Raw genomic sequence first — 25414 nt, forward strand, 5'->3', positions numbered from 1 at the left:
CCGGGGCCGGGGCCGGGGCCGGCATCGGCATGGTGTCGCCGGGGGAGCGGCGCCCGCGGGCCGGGGCCGCCGGGGACCTGGCGGCGCTGGCGGAGCTGGACGAGGCGGCGCTGCTGGGGAGCCTGCGGGAGCGGTTCCTGCGGCAGCAGGTCTACGTGAGTGCGGGGGGCGGCGGCGGCGGGCGGCGGGGGCCGGGGCGGCGGGCGGCCGGGGCGCTCACGGCTCTCCCTTCGCCGCCAGACCGACGTCGGGGACATCCTCATCGCCATGAACCCCTTCCAGCGCCTGCCGCTCTACGGCAGAGAGGTCAGTGCCGGCCCTGGGGCGGCCTCGCCGGGCGCCTCGTCCTGCCTCGGCAGCGGGGTGTTTGGGGCCGGCGGGCCGGGCTTGGCCCCGCCGGCTCTTTGGCCTCTTCTCCCAGGCCCCGCTTTCCCCCTCGCTGTGTCGCCGCAGGTCTCCGAGCAGTACCGGCGCCACGAGAAGGGCACGCTGCCCCCGCACATCTTCGCCGTGGCCGACCGGGCCTACCACGCCATGCTGGGCTGCCGGGCCACCGGGCCCCAGAGCCAGTGCGTCGTCATCAGGTGAGCGGCCCGCCGGCACCGCCGACGTCCCCCGGGGCCACCGGCACGTGGTTGGTGCCACCGGCGGCACCGAGGGACCGGGCAGAGGTGGGAGCCGTGAGCGAGGAGCGGTTTCCGGCCCTCGCGGAGGGCTGGGCTGCTGCCAGCAAGCTCTAGCTGTGGTCTCCCATTCAAAGGGCTCCCATGATTCAGGCAAACCTCAGCTTCAAAGGTTTTGGTGAGTCAAAACCCGACTTCGTTTGCAAACATGTCTCTGCTCACGGTTTGTCCGGAAAACAGACAGATACGGCTTTTGTGGAGCAAAAAAAAAAAACCCTATGTTGGGTTGAAAGGGGTTAGTTATGGAGGGCAGAGCCTTGGAAAGATTGACCTACTCTGGGGAAAGCCGTAAAGTGCTCTTCTCTTGTGAAACAACTCCCACTACAACTGGTATAATGAAGATTGTAAAGAACAGAATAGAGCTGTTTTCCCAAAGTTGAGCTTCCCACGTACAACCAAAGAGCAGAGTAAAGAAGAACTTCCTCTTCTTTACTGTAAGACCTTTGGGAATCTGATCAAGGAAAATATTATTCTACTGGGAAGTTCTCGGGACTAGAGGGAAAACCGAGTTTCTTGCAACCACAAGCACAGTCACAAACACTTTGCTCCATGATGTTACTGTTGTTGTGTTGGAAATGCCAGGGCCACAGATGGTATCAGCTAGCAGGGAAAGCCTCAAAATACCAGCTAATTATCTACTCTGATTACCTTAGAGTAGACTTTAAATGTCATCTCAGTTGAAATGTTAATTGTCAGCTGTTTAATTTAGCATTTTCTTCTTTAGATTGGTATTCTGATTATGTTATCAATATTTGCCTTCAACATGGTAGGGAAATGACTTGTTGAATAATAACTTGTAAAACTACTGAGCATCATGGTGGGACTGGGAGCAGACCTTAAGGGTCCAGACCCTCTTGTTTCTCTAGCCTGCAAGTCATCAATGGCTGTGCTCTACATGAGATGTTCTCACTAAACACGTGTGAAGTCGTGGCCATGGAGTCAGCATGTGGAAAAGGCTCCTAGAAATGCAGAATAGTCATAGAAATTGCTGTGGGAGATGGAAAGCCATCTGTGGGCATTCTCTGAGAAATCAGTATTCTAATCAATCTTTTGACAGCAGTTTGTAGCGTCAGAGATAAGAATCTGAGCTGCATCCTGCAATCCGATTAACAGGTTTATTTGTTCCTATAACAGGAACTTTGTGGTTCTGCTATATGCAAGCAGTAAAGTGATCACTAATAAAATTACCTGGTATGGGTGAAGTTTAGGTCACGGGAAGTATGAGACGGGAGGAAGTCCCTCCTTTTAGACCACAGTTCATCAAAGCAGCATGAGGAGGTATTAGCTTTCAATGTTCCTGAGACGTCTCCAGGTTTAAGATGACCATCTCCAGCCTAGCACAAACCTATATGCTTTCCTCTGGGATATAAACACAACCTCCCTGCCCTTCCTGTTCTCTGTTTAGTCACTCTGCTTTGTGAGGTCTGGATGGCACGTTTCAGAGTCCGAAAGTGATGTTGGACACAGCAAATGCTTCCAAAGGGCCAAAGGCTCATTTCGATTAAGTCATCTTCTACTGCAAATTCTACTGTCTCCTATTGCTTTCCAGACTGACTTTAGTCACAGCCCCAGTATCCTGTGGTAGAGCACTCAGGTCTCCTGGAGATGGCTTTTCCTTTCTTCACAGTCTGGTGTAGTTACACATCTGCAGCTGGAGAGCGTGCTTGCAGGACCTAGTGATTCTGTTTCACTTGTTGGAGGGTATGAGGGTGGGCTCAAGCATGGGAATATTGGTTGATAGCACCCTTACTGAGGAAGCAAATCACTGCAAACAAATCATCTTATGTATTGGATGGGGACTTTGGATGGCATGTTCTCAGCTGGCAAAAGGTCTTGTTTTGGTTGTACGTACTCAGATGATGGCAGCCTGATATGTGTTTGGGATCAGGTATCTGTCATGGGGGGCTAAATGCTCAAAGGCTTTGCAGCTGTGCTGTGCCCAGGACTGCAGCTGGTGTGAGCTTGGGAAATGTTACGGAGTAAAACTAGCTTCCGTGAAGGAGTCTGGCAGTGAGTCCTGGCATCCTCCCAGGAACTGATGTCTCACTATGGCTCAGTGACCGCAGTAAACTGGGACCCTGGCTCCCAGCTGTGCATAATGCTGAAGCACTGTTCTCTTCCTTCATTCCTTTCTAACCAGAACAATTCCCAAAGTCCAGTATAGTCGTTATAACATGATGCTGTCCCTCTGAAAACTGTTTGGTCTCTTGTTTGGGGAGAAGAGCCCAGGAGAGCAACCCACACGGCCTCAGTGCCAAGAGCTTTCTATCTGGAAACTCGAGTGGAATTTACACTGTTCCACTGGGCTACTGGGAGCTATAGAGCAGTAAAGCCACACCGGAAGCTCAAAGGTCAGGTATGTAAACAGAGACCTGCCCTTGCGTATACCTTCAGCATTTCCTGCATTGGGTGTTTTTTTATTATGCTTATGCTAAAGATCTTTCCCACGAGCACGGTGTCTTGACTGTACTTCCCCAGTCCTGGGAGGACTGGGGAAACTGCTCTCCAAGTGCTACTTATTTGACTTAGAGGCAGAAGTGCTGGGAATATGTGACACCAGAATGACATGCGGTGCCTCAGCTGTTGGCCTGAGGGCAGCTTTGCAACTGTATTCCAGTGTTCGGAAACAGCTGAAGCACGTGGCTATGTGAAGGGCCTGAGGTTTGAGACTGCTATATTGTCATGAGGTCAGTACTCACTTGTGGATATGAGAGGGATGCAGCAAATGGCTTTGTAAAAAGGGGAAGTTGTCAACCCCAGTGCATGTGAGGGAATCTGCGAACCAGAACGCTTTCGAAGGGTGTTGTTCTCCAAGAACTAGATATATTTTTTCTTAAGAAGCAAAGCAAATGGACTGCCTGGTGCACCTCGTCCAGAAGTGATAGTGTGGAGCATATGGGGAAAAATTCCTCTGGGCAGGGATCAGTATCTTGTGGAGCCTGCTGTATAAAACGGTGGTGCAAATTGGTATTCATGTGTGTGGTGTAGCTGAGAAAGTTGTGATGCACTTGAATATAGGAGAGTGCTTTCAAGCGATGGGGTGCTAAGACATAAGAGGCAGGACAACTACACTTTATGGCTGGTGAAACTTAACTTTGCTTTTTCTTGGCAGTGGAGAGAGTGGCGCAGGGAAAACGGAGAGTACAAAGCTTCTGTTACAGCACATAATGAACCTGTGTAAAGGCAACTCACAGCTGGAGCAGCAGATCTTACAGGTAGGTCATTACAGGGTGACGCTTGTAGATGGAGAAGTAACGCTGCTGCAAGACGGCTTGTACTTGGCTCAAGGATCCTTCTGATGCGTTATCGCACTGGAAATGAGAAAACAAAACTTTGGCCGTGTTATAAGGAAATAGTGGGTAAGAATGGTGAAATAGCTGACTAGAAATTAGAAGAGGTGGAAGGATCAGTAATTCTGCTTGCTTGGAATGTAGTGTGTTGGTTCTTAAATGATATAACCATTGGGATCATTCAGCACGATGTCTGTGAAAAGGGATTAGGGGCTTTTTTGGAATCACTTGCTGTTTGATATAGAACAAGGACTTTCTTGTATTAGAGACAAAGTCTTGATTTAATGACACACACAGGGATGGAGAACCCATGCAGCCTTTGGTAACCTTTCATTGACTAGTAAAATACTTACTCTCAGAAGCATACCTGCTGTTCCTGGCTAGCTTCATCTTTGCTCTTTTGATACACCTTTACCATCTGATCTTGATATACTCTTGCCTCTTGATATAAAGTATTTCCATTTGAATTGTTGTCCAAGGAGTTTTTATTTTGAATAAATCATACCTTAACCTTCTATGTGATAAATTAAGCAGGATGAGCCCTTGGACTACTTCATTATAAAGTCTGTGTTTTCAGGTTCCCTGTGGCGCCACAGAGGTGTTTCTGTGCTGTGCTTTGGGCTCTGGAACAGCTTATTATTTCAGTGTAGTGTCATCTGTGGTAGATCTGAGAGGAATGCCTGGGCTGTGTGAACATGGTGTTGATATACCTGCTGGCTCTGCATAGAGGTGGCTTGGGCCACACTAGCAAGCTGTTTTTGACCTGAGCAGGTTCTGGGAGCAGAATAGCTGTGTTTGCTCGGTGCTGTGCCTAGCCTAATGAACCCTGGCAGACTTGACCTGCAATGCTTGTAGCCAATGCGCTATTCCTCCATTTGCAACAAAGTTCACCTCAGTTCAGGTGAGCTGCTTGTGGAAAACTTAGAGGTGACAGTGAAGAAATAATACAGTCTTCTTATTTTCTTCCTGTAGATATATTGAAGGACTGAGCCCATCTGGGATTACAGTGCAGTGCTGTAAAGTTATGTTCGGCAGGTTACCCAGCATGTACCCCAACTCCCTTTTCCTCCAACCAGCAAGCATTCTTTGCTCATGTATGAATATATTACGAATATTTCGGAATATATTAGGCTTTGTCAATTCTTTTATACAGGATATGATAAAACAGACGCTCTTGAGTACTGATGAAGTGCTTCCTATCCCATCAGTAACTAGGAAGAATGCTGAACATCAAGTGCTCAAGTTAAACTTTTCCAAATGAGTTAATTAGATCACTTAATTTCAGGAGTGCCTGTGCTATTTAAATGCCTGTTTTAGGTAAATCCATTGCTTGAAGCTTTTGGCAATGCCCAGACTGTGATGAATGACAACAGTAGCCGCTTTGGAAAATACATACAGCTGCGTTTCCAGAAGAATACAGGTAAGGTCAAGGGCAACATTTGAAATGACTAATTTGGGGGATGGGTGGGCATTGGAGGGACTGGCCTGAGTAGCCAGAACTTGTGGTGGGTAAAGTTTGGACGCTTGATACTCTGTGGGGAGGGTGTGCAATTAAGAAAAATCCTACAGCAACTAAGGCTTTAGGATAAGGCCTGGGTTTGGACAGTGTGGGAGTAAGGGAAGGTTACTGAGGTCATGGTGGAGGGGAGCTGTTAGTTGTACGCCTTGATGGTTTCTAACAAAGGTCATCCCCTTTAAGATGATGGGAAGCATGGAGAAGACCACTTCCAGGGAGCTGGGCAGCCTTAAGGGTGTCGTGCACAAGATACCTATTTTAGACAACTCTATGCTCCTATCACCAAATAAGTGATGGGGGACAGGTCAGCCAGCTTTATGTTTCCAGATGCAAAGTTTACCTTGTCACTTTCTTGTGTGCAGTGAGAGGTGCAAAGCTGAGCGAGTATCTGTTAGAGAAGTCACGGGTGGTACAACAAGATACTGGAGAGAGGAATTTCCATATCTTCTACTACATGTTTGCTGGGCTCTCTTCAGAGGAAAAGGAGATGTATGGGCTATTGGATCCCTCACTGTACAGGTACTTCAAAGGCAGACTGCGGTTTAGTGTTCATGTTGTGCGGTAGAGGGGGAAGCAGCATAGCAGAGCCTATGGCTCTGCCAGGGTGGACCCTGGCGGGGGTGAACAAATGAATGGAAGCGGCAACAGGCTCTGAACAGGGACACATGCAGAGGTCTTCTGGATCAATTTGGAAGCTGGGAGGTCTAGAATCTCATTTCTCATTTGTATGACCTTGGAAAAGTTTTTCCCTTTCCTCTCTCCACTGCCACAGATCTGCTTTGTTCCCTCGGGGTAGGGCTGATGGCTGTGCTGATTATGTGATGATTTTGTATGGGATATACACTTTCTCAGGTACATAAGTGGACGATTTGGTACAGAAGATGTAGCTCAGCACTGGAAGCACAAATATCAAGAGGTGTGCAATGCCCTTGACATGGTGGGCTTCCAAGAACAGGTGAGTTCTGAGCACCACTCCTGTCTATCTGGGCATCCTGCAGATGTAGGGTTTTTTTCTGGCTGCTGTTTTGTTTCCCATTTCTCCATCCTCCGAACTTTCCATGCTGCTTCCAAACCACCTGAATCTTGCAGACTGTGTAGAGCCTCTTCCTGCAGGCTGCCTGTGCCTTTCCCTCACCTCTCCACCTTCAATGATCTCAGAAATATGGAAGCTCTTTGGGTTGTGGCTCACTGTGGATGTTATATGCTGCACGCTGGCTGATGATAGCTTTTTGGTCACCCCTGTTGTGTGTTTTAGGAGCAAGTCGACATGCAGGCAATCTTGGCTGGTGTCTTGTCTCTGGGCAATGTAACCTTTGAGCCTCAGGAGAACAATGGGTCTGTAAAAGTGAGCGGAGCTTCCCAGGGGTGGCTGAAAGCTGCAGCGGTGAGTCACAAGAATTGCTGACAGAAACATTATGGATGTGATACTGGTCCCCACTAGCAGCATGACTGCATCATCCTTAGAGAATATTTATGTTAAGAAGTGCTCTTAAATTCTTGTATAAGGTGCCAGAATTTTCCTGTGGGGATTTGAGGAGCTGCTCCTGCCAGATGTTGCAGGGAAGGTTTCTATCTCTTGAAGACTCCTGAAGAACAAGGAGATTTTTCCGGAAATGCACAGTATGACCCCATGACTGCCGCTGTGTCCACTGCTGGTGATACCCAAAAAGGCAATTCCCAGCTTCTATTTCCTGTATATCTAGGGACAATATTAGCTGTACCACTGAACCGAGTCTTGCAGCACATAAGCTGTACCGTGATCCTGAGGCTCTTTATTTCTTTTCCTCAGAAATATTGTCTTGCGTATGGCAATATGACACATATCTTGTTGACTTCATGTAATGCAAACGTTTTAAAATCAAGAGTCAGGTGGTGCTAAGTGTGATGCCTTGGAGAAATTCAGGTGCACAGTGTCTGCACATTAGTTTTGTCTGTTAGACTTGTAATCTTGTCTAAAGATACCAGCTTAACTACTACCAATTTTTGTTTATCCTGAATTAAACGTTCTGCTATTTTGCCCCAAGTTAACATCAGATTAAGAAGTACATATTTCATTAGACCGTCTCATTTTTGTTATGTGGGACGGATATATTACCTGCTTTTTTAACAACACAGAACAGAAAGATTGAACAAATATTTCTGCCTTCGCTCTGTCTTTTTATTTTGACCTGTTTGAAGCCATAGCACCCTTGTCTTTTTGTTTCACTCCCATCTCCTTGCCTGTTTCCCTCCTACACCACACCTGAAACAAACACCTACGTCTGTTTAGCAGCCAGCTTTTTTGTCTTGCTCTTCACTTATTGCCCACAGGGAGGGAATTCCTGTTAAAGCAATTATTAAGGAGTTCAGTTGCATCTGAGTTCCCTTTGTTTCCTCTCTCCTGTGGGTTTGTGACTCTAAAGTCTGCTGACGTTCCCCTTAGCATCTGCACAGCCTCCTCATCGTGGTGCTGTACCATAGTAAGTCCTTAAACCGTTCAGCAGGGACTGGTGTGTAGCTCCCGCAGAAGGTGAAAGGTGGCAGCACTGGGAAATTAAAATACAAAGTATTTCAGAGAGCAGCAAGAGTGAGTTTGATCACTTCACAGGATGGTGAAGATCTCAGAGCATACATCTGACTCCAGTGCTGCCAGATGTTAACAGTAATATTTATATTACAGCAGAACTCAAAAGGTCTCAATGTGAATCCTGGCTCCATTACACTGGGTGTCACACACGTACGAGGAGATACAGTCTCCACGTAAGGGTTCGGTATTGGCTATCCCCATCTGTTTCCTCTCTCCCAGGGTCAGTTTGGAGTCCAAGAAGATGAGCTGTTGAAATGTCTCATTTGCACAATGTCCTTGACCCGGGGAGAGCAGATCCAGCGTTTTCACACCAAGCAGCAGGCGGAAGGTAAGAAACGTATGAATCACAGAAGTGCGGAATAGAAAGACTGACCTGCTTTTGATGAAAGGGTGTCCCTACTCATGTGCAATTTCTTGGTAACAAAGATATCTGTCTGTGCAGCTTTCTTGTTTCTTTTGCGTAAAGGCAAGTATATCTATGCTTGTCCCCTGGGACTCTTACCGACACACAGGACCACGAATACTGCTTTTGTTTGATCTCCAAGAGATTGCAGAGCTTAACTGAGAAACCAGGAAATTATCCTTGCTTTATCCCTCAAATCCAGACTTTAAAGACAATTGTAGATATTTGTGCAAAAGTGGGGAAGGCTGCTGCTGCAGAGTGCTGGCAATGTGGAGAACTCTAGGTAGTAGCTGGAGAATTAAATAAGAGGATCAGTGCAACAGCACAGTGTCAGTGAAGGAGTGAGATGCATGGGAAGTATGTTAAAATAGTGTGAAGTGTTATTTTTTCTTTCAGTAAGAAAATAAATTAATCCAAGATAATCTTCACAAAAGATTGAGTTAGAATAAGAGACATTTTTAAAAAATAAACATATGAAATCCCAGAAATTTCTAGATTATTGCTTAAAAAATAGAACAAAAAAGTGAAAACTGAGAATTATTTACCTCTGTTTCCTCTTGTATCCTCTTGTATCTCAAATGTCTCCTCTTGCACCTCTCTGGACAATAAAATAAACATCTCCAGTCAGTAGTGCATCAATGGGTCATGTTAATTTGATCTCCCTCTTCTTAGAATGCCAGCACATTTTTCAGCAGTTGCATTCTCCTTATTTAAGCTCTTTGGGCAGCAACTGTAGGCTAGCAGGAAGTTCAAGTGTTTGCAGTGGAGCCATTCAATTTTCCAAATACTACTTGGAGGCTTTAGTTTGAATTTAACTGTAATAGGGCTCATACGCAGTAGACAGGCAAAGGAGGAAACAAGTCTCTGGGTAGTCTAAAAAGCAGCTAGACTCGTTTTTTTTTTTTTTTAATGAACTTTTCCATTTTATGTGATTTTACAAGTGCTCTAGTACCGCATATCTGGTCTTGTAGGAAGGAAGACTTCAGAATGGAAGTGTTATGTTTGAGCTTGCAGAGGGTAGGGAAGATCAGCAGACATCTGATGACTTGTCTCCAAAACAGCTTCATAAACCATTAGACACTATTGCTAGAGGTGGATGTGCTGAGCCAACTTGTATGCTGTGTTCCCTACTCTCCCGGGAGCCCTTCCGTGAGCCACTGTCATTCTCTGTTGCCCTGTGCAGATGCTCGAGACTCCATTGCAAAGGTGGCATATGGCCGAGTATTTGGCTGGATTGTTTCCAAGATCAATGAGCTTCTGGCTGAGAATGTGGATCCTGAGGTAGAGCTGAGGGAGATAGGTGAGTTCTGCTTGTCTTACTCCTGTTCTGCCCCCATACGTGCATCCCTCAGCCGTGATGGAGGAACAGCGCAATATGAGGTATCATGAAGATTACATTAAGGATTTCAAAGAGATGATCATACTGGAGATACTAGTCAACAGCGTGAAATCTGTAGGGCAGGAGCCAGCCCAGGGCAGCTAGGTGGTCTGAAGTAAGGTGGTCTGTGAGGCTGTAGTTCTGGGACGCTCTGGCTTTGCCGAGGAGGTGGGGCTTGGTGTGGGGGTCTCCTAGCTAGTTCTTCAAAAGGAACTTTGAGAGAGCTGCAGCTGACAACTTGGCTCCATGTGCCCCAAGGGCCAGATGACACTTGTAGTGTGATGGGGTATTTAGCTACCTGTAGGGATGGTCTGCAGGCTCCATGGCATGTTCGTCTTCCCTCTTCTAGGAATCTTGGATATTTTTGGGTTTGAAAACTTTGCAGTGAATCGCTTTGAACAGCTTTGCATAAACCTGGCCAATGAGCAGCTGCAGCACTTCTTCAACCATGTAAGTCTGCAGCAGGTGATCTCACCTGGCGTGGGGGGGGGGAAAGCAGAGCACTGATCTACCTGGGATGTGAAGGAGAATGGGAGGAAACCAGGACCGTTGCCTGGAAAGATAGAAATGGTGCTTAGTACAGCAGGGTAGGGAGCAGCAACCTTATCTGCCATGGCAGAGGAACCACTGGTGCAGGGAAAGTAGGAGTAGATAGGTCAAGCAATGACCGAAATAGTAGAGTAGGGACATGTGAACACTGTGGTGGCTCAAGAAGTGTTCCTGCTTTATGTGCCAGCAGCAGTGAGCAACAAGGTTACAGATAGGCGTGCGGAACAGCAGTTTCATCTTGGGCCTCTGATCCATGAATAAGAGAGTCATGCCTCCATCCTCTGCTCAGGGTGGGAAGGAAGATGTTTAGGGTTGTCTAACCCGGTTTGGAGACTCTAGCCTCTGCTTTCTCTGTCTCAGCACATCTTCCAGCTGGAGCAGGCTGCCTACAGGGAGGAAGAGCTGCCTTGGGAAACTATTAAGTTCAGCAATAATGAACCCATTCTGGTGAGTGATATAAGACTGACAGAAGAGAGGTGCCCCATCCAGCCAAGAGAAGAGATTTCCTCATTCCACCATGGGGAGGAGATGTATCTGGGAAGAAGCTCCGCAAAGAGTGATGTAGGTGAGAGGGGATGCCCTGTACTGCTTTAGTTATGTCTAACGACTCTCCTTTCCTTGCAGGATCTGCTCCTGGCCAAGCCACTTGGGCTGCTGTCTCTTCTGGATGAGCAGAGTGCATTTCCTCAGGTATGGGTGAGATAGGAGACAGAGCAAATGGTGTGGAGAATGAATATCTGTGCTGCAGAGAGAGCTCTAATGTTGGAGTGTGACTGTAAACAGGAGGACGAGCAGAGGTGTTCTCATGTGTGGATAATGGGACAGGACAGCCAGATCAGGGACAGTCCAGTCCCTGCAGAGAGTCAAATAAGCTCAAGTACAGTACGAAATTGTTGCATGGTCAAGGCCACTTCCAAAACTTTGTTTTACTTCCATGTGCCCTGATCAGGACTATGTTGCAACTTTATAGTTTGATTATGAAAACTGTTTTCTTGCAGGCAACTGATAAAACATTTGTGGATAAACTAAACAGCAGCTTTAAGGGGAATTTGCATTTCCAGCCAGGTCGGAGCCGTGTTTTGGGCTTCAGCATCATTCACTATGCCGGGAACGTAAGTCCAGTTTTCAGGAAGCATGCTTTGGAATGTATGTAGGGGAGAGGAAGGGGTTTGACAAATAAAGCTTTGAAGTTAAGCAGTACATGGTCCCACAGGAGTGAAGCGTTCCCTGAGAGCTGTCTTCTAGGGTAAGTGGAGCTCTTTAGAAAGTATAGGAGGAGAGATGACTCCTGAAGAAAATGAGGCTTGTCTGGGAAGCATAAGGTTTCAGAGGTATTTATGTTGTACCTGTCATCACTATATTGGAGCTCTGGTCTTAAAATAGTCCTTCATAAAGTGAAAGCCCTGCATGCATTGTAAAGCCCTGAAGGCAAAGCCTAATGGCTTATGTTTAGCTGTCAGGGGTCCAGAGCATAAAAGTCACGAATTTATTGCAAACACTGAGGAACCCGGTGAAAGCAGCTAGATAATCAACATTTTGAGGATGGGGGTGCTTATTTACATATTTAAAGGTGAAAGCACCTGGATTTAGGACTATTGTATATAACTTTACTGCCACCAGTTCTGAATGCTCTGGCCCAAATATATTGAATTGATTGGAATTAATTTTGTAGCAGGAGCAGATGAAGACGGAGGTCGTTGTAGTATGTTTTCAGTAGTCTAATTCCACAGCCGTCGACTACGTTATTCCTTGTGACGTTCATTATTAAAAAGATTAACACTTCTCATGAAATGAGAATGGCAGGCTAGAGATGAGAACGGAAGGGAGCAAGAGAAACAAGGGGATGCATAGCATCAAGCAGAATGGAAGCCTTTTCAAAGGGAAGAGGGAGAGCGAGGAGAAAAGAGAGTGAATCATAAACCAAAAGTAAATGAAACGTCATCGTCGTCAAGGAAGGCAGAACAAGAAAAGGTGAATGTCTCAGTGTTATGCTGCAGACCTGTAGTTCTAATGCCTCAGCACCATCCCCTTGGTTTTGTTGTTCAGGATGTGCATCTAAAGGGGGTGTATATGTGTTTACAGAGTTGTTGTGCAAGCCATTGTACATTCAGATTAACAGTTGCCCCGGCCAGCTGTTGAGGTGGCTTTTGGGGCTAACCTGTAAGCACTGCTGGCCTTACTGACTTGCTGCACTTTCCCCTAGGTACAATATACTGCTGGTGGCTTTCTAGAGAAGAACAGAGACACCTTGCCAGCCAATGTTCGTGGACTCTTCATCAACAGTGTCACTCCTTTGCTCAGCGTGCTCTTCACAGGCAAGTCCCTCTATTGTGATGGGGCAACCCACGTTAATCAGGGCCCTCCTTAGCAAGAGCTAAGTGTGGGAATGAGGCTTGTGTGCCAGGAATGTGTTCCAGAACTGGCAGCCTCAGAGAGGTTCTGGGAAACCTGCTGCCTGGAGTGAGGCTTCTGACATATACAGAGCTGTCTGAGCTACTCCATTCCCCTTGGTACTGATGCATGGTAGCAGAAATACCCCCCAATACCCCCTCCTTGGTACCTAGCACCAAAGAGTTCACAATGTAGACTGCAGTAGAGACACAAGCAATGAGTGAAGAGGTGATCCTTTTTGAACATATTTCATTTTCCAGCGACAGCTCTGGATAAAAAAAAAAAACTCTGAGGTCAGGTGCATTATTTCTCCGTCTTCCTTACACTCCCTTCTTCCAGTTACTAATAAGCCCTCAGAGTGTCCAAAGCTTCTGTGAAAGTAAAGATTAAAAAAAATCAGGTGGGTTCCTTGGAATTATCTAGCTGAACACAGTGCTCCTTGTGCAGATTTTTTTTTTGTCTTGTCCAGTCCAAGCAGCTATCTAGGATCTACAGGCAACTGATAAATTTCATTTTCAGTCTCCATTGTGTTTTGCAGTTCTTCTGCTCGTGTTCCACAAATGTCTGTTTTTGTTGCTTCTTCCGCACTGCTGCTGAAGATATTTAGTCTAGTCCCAAATCTTTGTAAGTTCATAAACAGCAGGTATAACCTGTTCTCCGTGCAGATGACACTGTTGCATCAGGGTGTACAAGACTCTCATTAAATCATCCAGTAAACTCAGCTTCCCTGAATTTTGGATCTTGTTGCTGAATTATTTTCAAGTTATTTAACTTTATATCATCTCCCATGTTGACTGTTGTGGGTGAGCTTTCTGTTTGCTATCTATACTTTTTTCCTGCATTGTTAGACCTTCCCTGTTTGTGATATTTCTTTTGAAGGTCATTTAGGGTTGTTAAGTAACCTGATTGCCTTGTCTTCTCAGTGGCAGAAAACAGTATTGCCTGGATTGTCTGCTTTATGTAGTTGAGTGTTCTTCTCTTCTTTAGCTCTTTCCTTGTATTTTCCTCTTTGTGATTCAGTATTTATGGGGAGATTTGCATATTTGCAAAGTTTGAATATTTAGGCATGGTTGACTGTGGGTAAGGGTACAAAATTAATTATTGTCTTTGTTTTTCCAGCCACTATCTCCAGGACAGGGACACTGATGCCTCATGTTAAAGCCAAGGTATCGTACTTCTGGTCCACATGGCAACTGATAATTGGTGGCCCAGTTCCTGATATGCATGACTGAAGAAGCAGATTGAAATTGAGAGCAGACACTCTCCCTCATTTTTTACTGGGTTTTCTGCTTACTTCTGTTGCTATGTTTAAATTGCCTTCCCTCCCTGAAATCCATTCTCTCTCCTTTTAGCTGTCTGGTTTCTGGCAGAGTAATCAGGCTCCCCTTCCGTGGGTAATCCTTTCGTTTGCTCTGGTTTCAGGTCATACCAGGAGCAGATGACAAGTTCAACAGCACACGAAAGCAGTCAGTGGGAGCTCAGTTCCGGGTAAAGTACTGCTGCCTGCAGTGCCCCTTGAGATATGTGCAGCGATATTCTTGAGAGCTTCCAGGATGCTACATGTAGTAAAGCGTCCAACATATGGACTGGGGCTTTTTTGGATGCCAAGCACAGCTGATCATGATAGGAGTGACCTGGCTGTCATCAGACCTGGGCAGCTGATGTTACGAGAGCCTGAACTGGTGGGGTGGGAAGGCAATTCTCATCTACAGGATAGCGCACTCAGAGGGGTCTGGTAATGCTTTGGCTAGCTGGGCTGTTGATCTTTGATCTTTCTCTGCCCTCACCAGCATTCCCTGATGGTACTCATGGAGCGGATGTATTCTGCCAACCCGCACTTTGTGCGCTGCATAAAGCCCAACAGCCAGAAGGAGCCAGGTGTGGTGGACAGCCAAGTGGTGCTGCAACAGGTAAGGAAAAAGCAATTTTCTTTTCAGGTGCTTCATCTGAGTCTCGGTCTTTGGATATTGTGTCAAGTCTTAGGTCAAGATCCTTTAAAGAGTACTGAAAATGTTCAGAAGAGTTCAGAAAGCTCTGTGGTCTGTTTGATGTATATAAGGATAGGATTAAGAGGGAAGTTGAGCTGGTGCCTTAGAGTACCTCTGTGTACAGATTTAGAAGTAGAAGGCTATTCTCTAAGAGACAGAAGTAAAGCAATACCCATAGCTAGAAGGTGAAAGTCATTCTGGTAGTTGTTTTGTGTTCTAACTTTTAACTGAGAGTAGTTAATCACAGGAGTTGCAGGATTTGGTAAATTCAGTCTTTAACCAAGGAAACATTTTTAAAAAGAAACTGTCGTTTGAACCAGAGCGATTTGGGATTGAATGAACGAGTTTCTGCCTGCAGAGGGACAAACTGATATCCTAATGACCTGTTCTGGCCTGTGTCTGTTTGTTTCTCTGATCCTCTTTATGCTGCTGCTTCAGCTCCGGTACAATGGACTCCTGGAGACCGTCCGGATCCGACGAGATGGTTTCTCCTGGAGACCCTCATTTGAGGAATTTGCCGAAAGGTTTGTTAAACCTTTAGAAAGTTCCATGTTAAATATTGTCAGGGAAGTGACGTTGGTAACTGGATACGGGCAGAGAGTGAAATTATCTTTAAAGTTCACGTGCCTGAGACCATGGAGTTATTTGCTATGGAAGATTGAGTAGAAAGGCACTGATTTATTGTCATTTGCTGTGAGAGTGACGTGGATCAGCACATCAAGGCTATGACTCTTACCTTACTGAACTGGTTTGTTTTTGACAGATATGGAATTCTTCTAGGTAAACCAGATGTGTCTCTCACAAAAGAAAGGTAGGAACCCTGCTTCTATCGTGTGCAATCCAGTTTTAGTCCGTTTTGTTCTTCAGAAACTTTTATTCTCAGGATAGCATAGCAAACTGAGTAAAAGGAACAAAGTGAGGATGCTTTTTGGTGGTGATGGAGACCACAGATTCCTAGACAAAGATAGTTAGGGTTTTATAAATCATTTAGTAAAACGATGAATGAGATCTTTTGTGGATTGCTTTATATGTAGCCTTTCTTTCCTATGGAATGAGAACTGGCAAATGAACTCAGTTGCTGGGGTTAAGATAAGGTCAGGGTGTCCACTGCACTCAGTGGGACATGGACTCAGTGCAGCCTTCTGCTGCCTCTCCAGGTTCTTCCCTGATGATCTGAGAAGAATAAGTTGAAGACAGGGTTGACTAAGCAGCCAGCACTGAATGTCTCCCAAGCTAGAGAGCATATGTCTCTGGTCCAATAACTTTCTATGTGTACAGGCACAACATACCTGCAGCACCTGATTGTTTGTTCCTTCCACAACTTTTGAAATATAAATGTCTCTCCAGCTCTACAGTCTGATCCTATCAGCTTTCCCCTTCCATTGTCCAGGGCAGCAACTCCCTACCTCCTCTCCTTCACTGTTCCAGTCCCTCCTTCCTGCCACAGTCAGTTGTGACTGGTTGTGAGAATGAAGCATGTAAGGCAGCCAGATGACAAATATATATATATATATATTTTTTTTTTTTTTTCTTCTAAGAAAAGAAATTGAATGTCCTTCTGGAAAAGCTCTCTCCTGGGAGCAGTTCCTCCAGCCCTCACAGAGCTTCCTTGAAATTTCTGATGGTACTGAATTAATAAGAATTGCAAACCCAAGTGAGGTCAAAAGAAGGTCTTTTAGGTGAGAGAGACGGTGGTAGACAGGCAGCACTATGTATTTCCAGACATGAAACTCCTAGGATGCATTTGGGAAAAAAGTAACCTGGCTTATAGGTTCTGGCACAGCAGAATTTGGCTGAGAGAGAAGTAAAACCAGTTCTATTTTGCTCTGCAGGATGATGGTAGAAAGTGCCATTATGGCTTTATGGTCTGGATTTGCAGGCAGAGGGAGGAGGTTGTCTTTGTGATGCACCTGGAGTATTGCCTTCAAGTCTAAGTATTATGAAAGATACAAACGTTGGGGAAATAGGGAATCTTTTCAGGTGACCCAGGTTTTATCACCAAAGCCTGCAAAATGAAATCAGAATTGGAAAACTAGCTCTTTCCAGGGAATATCATCATACAGGTCCTGCAACTTGTGTGCTCCCAAGAGTTCAGAAACTAAATGGTGAAAACCACCTCTGAGCATAGGATATGCCCTGCAGAACTGCCTTCCCAGGAGCTGAAGGGAGTCTGTCTCTAGGAACCCCTTTGCTGACATTCCCCAGTGTAATTCTCTCCTAGCTGTTCCTCAAGGAGCTCTACGGATTGCAAACTAGTTACTGAATGTGATCAGGTGATGGTGGGCAAAGAAAGTAACCCAGAATTGTTGAGGCACTTTCTTCTCCTTTATACACCTAAAACCACTGGCTGCATAGCCTCTACTTTGGGTGGAAAATGACTTTTGCACTTCTTTCCTCTCTTTCAGCTGTTTGGAGATACTGCAAAGTACAGAGTTGACAGGCTGGATATGTGGGTAGGTGTGGATTGCTGGTGCAGGGAGTGGGGGGCCTGAACTGCAGAGACTTTATCCACCTACGCTGCTATCTGGCTCCCTTCAGGGAGAATACTATGGCTGTATCAAGGGCCTGTTCAAAGGATGATGGGATGCAAGTTCAGACAAACAGTGTTTCTCATTGGTTCTTTCCTCAACCTCACAGAAAGTCACGACTTTTCTTTAAATACTGGCACCAGGAGCAGCTGGCAAAGTGTGTGGAGCGACTGGAAAGAGCAGCAGTTGTCATACAGAAAGGTGAGCACTGGTGCAGGAGAGCCCCTCAACTCTGATCTCATACTAGGGAGTGAGGGCTGGCTTGTGAGTGGTGTTAAGCTGAGGAGGCTCTCTCAAGTAGATGAGAGTGGCACAGATCTCATTCCTACTTTCAGAGACAGGCAGAAGGGTGTGATGACGCAGATATAAGATACATATTTTTTCCCCGACCAAGCAGTCTATGCCCTGGCAGCCTGTTTCTACAGAGCAAGGCGCTGCGGGCAGTCTGGTACTTCTGTCGGCACAGGCACCGTGAGGACTAAGGCAGGAGGAGTCTCTTTCTGCTGTACTTCTCATCTGTATGGGTTGTTGCACTGTGCCCACTGCTGAAGCATCTGAGAAGCTTCCAGCTGGGCAACACACAGTACGACGAACATCAGGCTGTCACATGCTGTTCCTTGTTCTGATCTGTGGGAAAGATGTGTGGGTAGTGTCCTTACGGGAAGGAGAGGGTGCTGCTTTCAATTCATGGGCTTTCATACCTGCTGAAGTGAGAAGGATAATGTAATGTCTCTAATGCTGCTGGTGAACCCTGTATTGGCTGCTTATGGGAAAGGTCATCTCACAGACTAGTATCAAGGAAATCCTGACTCCTGCACAGCTGAGCTCTGCTTTTACTCATTAGTGACCCAGAGGAGATAAATGGTTAACAGTGACCTTTGTGTGATCTTTTCTTTAGGTATCTTGTGCCTTGTCATTAGAGATAAGAGCTCAAATCTCTGATTTGATTTTTAAAATCTGTGGTCAGACAGGTTAGAGAGTAAAAAACAGTTCTGACATGGTTTTGGCTGCATGTTAGCAGCAGAGAGCCTGCACTGCTCTGCATTAATGGGGTTCAAGCGCTGAAGGCTTTGTGCAGGGCAAAGGAATATCGCTTCCACCAGGGACTGACAAGGCATGATTAGCATTTTTTTCTAACCACAGCTTTTCCCTGAACAGCTTTCAGGGGATTCAGCTGCAGGAAGAGATACCTGAAACTGGTGGCTGAGCTGAGAGCTCAGGCCCTACGGCTACAAGAGGAGGCAGAAAGAGAGAGAAGCCGGCAGCGGGAGGTGGAAGCAGAGGCCCAGAGTGAGTTGCTTCCACTTCCACTACCCTAGTGTGTGGCTACTCATGTGATGATCGCTTCAAAGTGCTTTAAGTTCCTGAGGATGATGGCATGTCCTCGGTTCTCGTGGGACTGAGGGCTCCACTGATGCAGTCCATCTGAAAGTGAGGTTTTCTCTGTGAGGAACAGAAAGAGTGATGGAGGTTATTTGCCTGGCTGTGTTGAAGGGAATGCCAGGCTGTGCCTTTCCCATCCGCTCAGTGGGGGAGAGCTTTGAATCATTGCTCTGTGATTTTATGTAGCTTCTCCTTGAGACATCTGGAGTGGGAGTTGACAGTGGGTTTGAGGCCATGTTCTTTGTCTCTTTTGCCCCTTCTCAGACTTAGTAGCCTGGCTGAAGAGAGGTAGGGAAGGACTGAGCTCCAGACTTATTTTCTTGATGGTCCCTCTTCCAGCTGTTGCTATAGTGTGTGCTGGAGAGGCAGAATATTTCCTGTCCTCCATGGGTGGCAGTATGCCTGTGCCTGTCCTGGGCGTATGGAGGATGGATCCCATGGATCTTGGATCTCAAATTTCGTCTACCTGTTCCTCTTGTTGCAGAAAGAGTCTCCCTGCCAGTCCCCGTGCCACGAAAGAGACGCCCTCAGCCTTGTCCCCGCCCTGCACCTGATATGCCACGACAGCCACCGGTCCCACGGCCACGCAGCAAACTCACAGAGGTAGTGATATTAGCTCTGTCTGGGGTCACTTAGGCACATTTGCTGTTTCCGTGCTCCTTCCACCTTCTGCATATGCATATTCTCTTGCATGTGGTCACAGGAGAACACTGTCTTTCTCTTTATCAGACATGAGAGAGTCCTTTCCTAGTGTGGTTAGTGAAAAAACTTGGTCAGTGCTTTTGAGGAACTGAAAGCGGAGTCTGATGGTTGGTGATCTTGTCCTAACTGCAGGGACTCAGGAGTGGGAACTACCAAAGTGATCTCTTCAGGGAGCCCTGCCTCTGACCTTGCTTTCATGCCCACTTTCCCCTGTCCCCATTTTCAGTCCACTCCTTTTGATAATTTCCTGCACCCTTCTGGGCCTCGCCCCATTCTGGGGACAGAGGAACAGACTGGAGAAGAGGCAAAAATGCGGAAACTCAAGAGAGGAGCAACTCTCCGTTGGTTCAGAGAGACGCAGGCCCAGAAGGTCATGCAGGACGATGGGGCCTTTCCAAGCTGGCTGCATGGGATGATCAGCCGGAGGTGAGTATACTAGGGGGTGGACACACTGGCTGCAGCTGGGGCTGGGGCAAAGAGGCAGAAGCTGCTGCGTCCTTAGGATGAGAGGTTGGAGTCCCATGGATTTGCCTCCATAAAGAAACAGGATATGCAGGACTTTTCGCTTCTAGGTTGTGAGCTTCAAACCATTAGAGGGAGCTTTGGAGCTCCTTGCCACAGGATGTGAATGCTGAAACTTTACATGGGCCCGAGGAAAGGCTGTGCAAGCTCATGGAAAATAAATCTGCTGTGGGTTCTTAAATACAGAACCTGTGCAGGGAAGGGAGGCTGGGAAAGTACTTGAAGGAGAAATACCCATAAATGTTTATCCTGTTATGGACCATTTGCAGAGATGTGATATGGGATGAAGGTGGACTTTTGGACTGACTCATTATGGCTGTTCTCACATTTCTCAGTTGCCGTTCTTACAGCAGAGGAATGCAGAATTCAATATACATTTATTAAAAAGACTATTAAGAGGGGCTTTTGTGAGTATCCAATGGCAAGATCCCCAAAGCCCCCAGGCATGGGAGGAGGCCAGGTTTTGTGGATACCTCTTCCTATCTAAGGAGAGGACAGTGTAGCTGGAATTTACCTCCCCTAGCCTGGGAGAGGCATCCACAAAACCCTGCCTTCCTGTGGAGGCATTTAAGGGTTTGTGAATTCCCAAGTTTTTTTTTTTTTTTGGCCAAACCCTTTATTTAAATGCCTGAAATTATGCTACTGTGTATGCCTCTCACATTACTCTCTTGGCTGAGCCAAACACTTTTTCTTTCCAAGCAGTGTGACAAGCAGTGAAGTGCTGATTATGCCAGCGATCAGATAGCAGCAAGATAGTGAGGTTAGCAGGTAGATGCCAAAGTTTCTAGCTACAGTTTCCCCTGCGTACAAATTAATTTATGGTGTTGCATGCCTGCTAGCTGCCAGTGCCCCCTTATTTACAGGGACTTGTGTGTAGGCATTGCTACCAAATGTGCCTGTCATTCAAACATCCTCATCATCTTATTCCAGTTTGCAACATTTTTCTGTTAAAGCTGCAAGTCTCCTTTGGTCTTAGATCACAAGTTGCTGGGTTTTATTAGCTTGTCAGCGTGAGCATTACTCAGAGACATTACGCAGCGTGCTAGCTTAGTATAGGGCCCTATAGAGGCTGACAGCTACTTTTTTTTTTTTTTTAGGTAATTAACAAGGCCCCAAACTGCATCAGTGCTTTTGTCCATGGATGCAAAAATGCTTGAGAAGAGCTAGTGCCTGTGGGACAAAACTGAGTTCAAATATAGGCACACACTGAGGTTTTAAGTACTTTTGAAGTGGTGCTTCATGCCCTGGATTTAAGTCCCGGTGCAGTAGAGTCAGTTTAGCCTCATGTAATAGAGTAGGAAGAGCAATCCCAACTTGCACTGGTGATGTGCAGTTGCCTTTAGTCCGAAGCAAGGCACATGGCAAGCACAAAGCAGTGCTTTGTCTGTTGAGCTGAAGGGGGGAAGACCTTTTTCCAGTAGGGAGGTTTAGGGAACCGGAGTGGTGTAGCCAAAGTTGGCTTTTCTCCAAGGCTTGCATCGTGCTGAGCGCCACTAATCCATAGCCTTCTGACTTCTTTCAGCAGCCCCAGAGCCTAGGAAATGCGCATGTGCACAGTCTTCTCATCTGAGCCAAGCTTTGTCATGTGCTCTGTGCTGGAAGGTGGCTGTTGCTATTGCACTAGACTGCCGGAGCAGCTTTGGAGGAGCCCTGCTTGGAAAGGCTTTGGCTGAGAGTATTGCACCACATCAGCATGTTAATGCCTCCCTGCGCTAGCAAGCCTGAGCTTGGAAACCTCTAGTTGGGAACACAGAGGGCAGATACTGCCCTGCCGGTGGACTGGGACCACTACCATGGTAGCAAGGTTGGGAATCCTTGCACAGACACAGCTGCTCACTGTCTTCTGAAAAACTCTTTCCTTCTTCCAGGGAAGCTGAAAACTTGCTGATTGACAAGCCTTTGGGCTGCTTCCTTGTTCGCATCAGCCAGAGCCGACCAGGCTACACCCTGACATACAGGTAATAAGCACTGTAGAGAAGGAAGAAGAAAATCCTAAAATGAGCTATGTATGGCTAGAATAGTTAACTTCCTCCATGGAGTAGTCCATTGAGTCTGATGCTTAGTCTCTCCCGTTGTGGGGTGCCTCAAACACAGCTTGGAATAGCCAACAGGACACTGTAAAGTCTGTCTCTTTCCAAAGACTAGATCAGTGTGTGGGTGGGGTGATGCTACTCTGGGGCTTACAGGGTGCAGGTACTGCTTGACATGTGTTAAATGGCTGTGTGGGCAAGCCAGGCTGGAAGAAGCATCCACTGGGGCCTGAGGAGTGATATAGCACAGGAGACTTTTCTAGGGAAGAGTCTGAGGAGAGGTAATCAGTGTGTGCTGGAAGCATATGGCATCATGCAAGATAGAGTAGTAATGTGGACAACAGACCTAGGAGATGGTACAGGCTGCTGGGGTTTGGATCCAGATGCCTGGGCTCTCTTTGTGCCCCTGTGCTGACTCTGGGGAAACTGCTGCTCCTCCAGCACCTGTTAGCACAGTGTGCAACACTCCAGCATGGAGGATCTCCTGCGCTTTTGCAATATTTGGCACTGTGGCTCTTGATTGCATCTGGGCCTCTTGAGACAACAAGTACAGAAAGCAATGACTGGGTCCTGGAGAGATGCCGTGGCCCTGTGTCATGACTATTTGTCTGTTCCTCTCCCCAGGGGTGAAGGACGCTGCAGACACTACATGATCGAGATGCAGCCCAATGCACGCTACGTAATTCTGGGTGAAGATCGGGCTCATGCCTCACTCACTGAACTGGTTCGGTATCACCAGACGGTGGGCATCCAGCCCTTCATGGAGACACTTACTGTTCCCTGCGGACAGGTGAATGCTGAAAATCTGCAGCAGGAAAAGGGGCTGGGGCCTGGGACTGTGCCCTGAGCAGAAATAGCCACTGTGGCAATATCTCTGCTTTGTGTTCCCGTTGTGGGAGTCCTGTACTGGTCAAGCAGTCTGGCCTCTTCCGCACGTAGCGGGGAAGGCTAGTAGCTGGCCACTGGGGTTTCCTGGGATGGATGATAGCCCCTGCCCTATGCTTGTCAGTAATCACAGCTGGATATTGCTCTTAGCCGTGCTGTTTGGGGTACATAGAGGGTCTGTAGTGACCGCTGCTGAATCTGCTCTTCTCACCCTTAGAAAAGCAGTGGGAGTTTGGATTATGAAGACCTGGAGTGTCTCACAGTAACTCCAACTGCAGCTGAGGAGGAGACCCCTCCAGGGGAGCAGGCTTGCCTCTCTGGGCCTCCTGTTGGAAGGCCCGCTCTACAGACAGGAGCAGCCTCAGTTCTCAGACGCGTGTGGTTCAGGAGGGCCAAGAAGTGCCAAGAGCAACAGAGCCTGGATGAGAGCAGGACAAAGCCAAGCCCAGGAGAGGAGGGAGGCGGCCAGCGGGCATTCCCTCGCCTTCACTCCTCCATACGCTTGGCGATGCAGGAAATCCAGCAGGTGAGCAGGGGGCAGCTCCAGCCTTCTAGTGCATTCATCTGCCACAGCCATGTCCCCACAGCCACTGTAGGATGTGTGGAGCTGCCCTATCCATGTATAGGAGGTAGGAGGCTTCCAGAAGCGGTGCTTGGTTTCCTGTCTCCTGGATGACAGGTTTTATTTGGTGATCTTGGCATCAAGGATCTGTTCATTGAATGTGCCAGGTTGGGGGAGACCCTGGAGGGGATCTCTGAGATTCGTAAAGAGAAGTCCACAACACAAGGGGCTGTGACATGGCCAGTGACCCAGCCAGTACTTCCCTAATGCTGTATCTCTGCTTCCCATTGCAGTTCTCTTCCATTCCCTTGAACAGCTCCTGTACTGAGCTGCAGTCGAACCCTCAGGATTGAGGACATACAGCCCAAGTGACACGGTAAGCAGAGGAGATGCACAGGAAGCCAGATGGCAACTTCAGCATCCCCAGGAAACGGAGGAGAAAAGGGGCTCTTTCCCCTCATGTGTGCCATCTTGGAGTCTCTTGGCCATCAACTACTTGGAAATAGAGCAGGGCAAATGGAAAGCAGCTGCCAGTTTCTATTCCTGGCCTGCAAAGAGATCAGCGGCAGAGAGAGGCTGGGAAAAGTAGGAACAATCAGCACAGGGCTGGGTTCCTGGCACCCATGGTAAGCGTTGTGCTTGCAGTACTGCAACAAGGCTGACGGAGGGAGCTCGAGTTTGTTGGAGACCACAGTTTGGAGGTCTGAGGCTGGAAGGAAGAGGATCATCAGAAAGTAAATCTGTGCACTGCATGGTCAGCTGCAGTAACTTAAGGTTGTGGAGAGAGGCATGCATCAGAAGGGATGCTGGGCAGAGAGCTCCGGGGTCTAGCGCAGACAGTGAGCTGAAGGCAAGGCTGGGAGCATAAGGCAGCAGTCTGAGGACTTTAAACGAGGTCACAGCAGCTGGATACTGAGGCTGTAGTACGCTAGGTGGATTATGGAGGGTATATGGAGCGTCAGGAGGAGCCTTCTGGACACAGCTGGCTAAGCCCAATATTTTAGTTGACTGATGTGGATGTATACTTCCCCCTGTGCAGTCAGTGGGCTAAATCAATGTCCTATTCAGTTGCTAAAGCCGGGGAGAAGCAGTAGTGATGCTGTTGTACATTTCTGGAAAAATCTAGATTTGTTGGTTTGGTAGCAGCTGGGAGTGGAGAGGGATCAGAACATGCTGTTGGCTACAGATTTACTGCAGGGTTTGCAGCTCTGCACAGACATCACTGAGTGCCCTGCATCATTCAGTTCCCGGAAGTTCATGTTAGACCACAGCTTATTAGCTGCGGCCTATCTTGTCTTCCTCTGAGTGGCTGAGAAAGGCTTCTCCCAGAAGCGTTTGGCAATTGCTTCGTTCCTGTGTTTGGTTATTAAGGTACCTAGGAACTCTTTTCTTGTGCCTGAGGTCAGGCAGAAGACAAACAAATTCTGCGGGATCTGTGTAGATCATAGCAAGCATGTCATATTGGGATTGTTGAATGAAGCCCTCCTTTTATGTTCTCCATTGCATTGTGTTTCCTGACTTTCTTGCAGATGAAAATGATTCAGCCTTGTCATCTGCTGGTGCTGCTGAGCCTTGCATAATCGCGTGAACAAATCCAGATACGTGGCAGCCTTTTTTTTTTTCCCTGCACACAGTTGGCCCTGTGCCTTTAGGCAGGACTCTTGCAGGGATTCACCTTCTTCAGCATTCAGCCGATCTCAGTGGCTGGGACTGCAGTACCTAGACCAGTCTCATCCTGGCAGAAGGGAGAGGATGGGAACAGTCACGCTTTATGCATAGATCCACAGTGCCTGAGAATACTTCATTGTACCTGGAGACCCTTCACCCCACACTCTTAATTGTCACAGACTGGATATCTCCCAACAACGTGTTCACTTACAACTATGTGCTGATTTCCTATGTATTTTTCATCGAGTCTTCTGTTTCTGCTCTGGTCCTGTGTATCTACTTCTCCGGGTGCTGGGGAAAGCTGGACTTGGGAGGCATGGAATGAACCTGGTGTGTCCTTTTTGTGTTGAGTGCAGAAGCACTTGAAAGG

At 47.2% G+C, this 25414-nt stretch overlaps 1 protein-coding gene across 4 annotated transcripts; it reads left to right on the forward strand.

Moving 5' to 3' along the window:
* The first annotated feature begins 12 nt into the window (after window positions 1-12).
* LOC104147810 (myosin-IIIb) lies at window positions 13-25279 on the forward strand. Of its 4 annotated transcripts, none has more exons than XM_068928693.1 (30): window positions 13-155; window positions 241-306; window positions 454-584; window positions 3796-3898; window positions 5291-5393; window positions 5852-6008; window positions 6342-6444; window positions 6745-6873; window positions 8275-8383; window positions 9642-9758; window positions 10186-10286; window positions 10746-10832; window positions 11010-11075; window positions 11384-11497; window positions 12589-12700; window positions 13896-13942; window positions 14199-14264; window positions 14567-14686; window positions 15203-15288; window positions 15528-15575; window positions 17170-17217; window positions 17402-17493; window positions 18451-18582; window positions 19160-19278; window positions 19604-19803; window positions 21768-21857; window positions 22554-22719; window positions 23032-23340; window positions 23670-23752; window positions 24906-25279. In XM_068928693.1, the coding sequence occupies exons 1-29, from the start codon at window positions 30-32 to the stop codon at window positions 23727-23729; spliced, it is 3207 nt and encodes a 1068-aa protein (XP_068784794.1). In that variant the 5' UTR covers window positions 13-29; the 3' UTR covers window positions 23730-23752; window positions 24906-25279. The 4 variants fall into 4 exon arrangements, with proteins under 4 accessions (XP_068784794.1, XP_068784795.1, XP_068784796.1 ...); XM_068928694.1 differs by having other exon boundaries at window positions 13-149; XM_009680685.2 differs by lacking the exons at window positions 13-155; window positions 241-306; window positions 454-584 and adding an exon at window positions 3259-3370.
* The last annotated feature ends 135 nt before the right edge of the window (window positions 25280-25414 follow it).

Source organism: Struthio camelus, chromosome Z, assembly GCF_040807025.1.
Source record: "Struthio camelus isolate bStrCam1 chromosome Z, bStrCam1.hap1, whole genome shotgun sequence".
In the NCBI taxonomy this organism is placed as follows: Eukaryota; Metazoa; Chordata; class Aves; order Struthioniformes; family Struthionidae; genus Struthio; species Struthio camelus.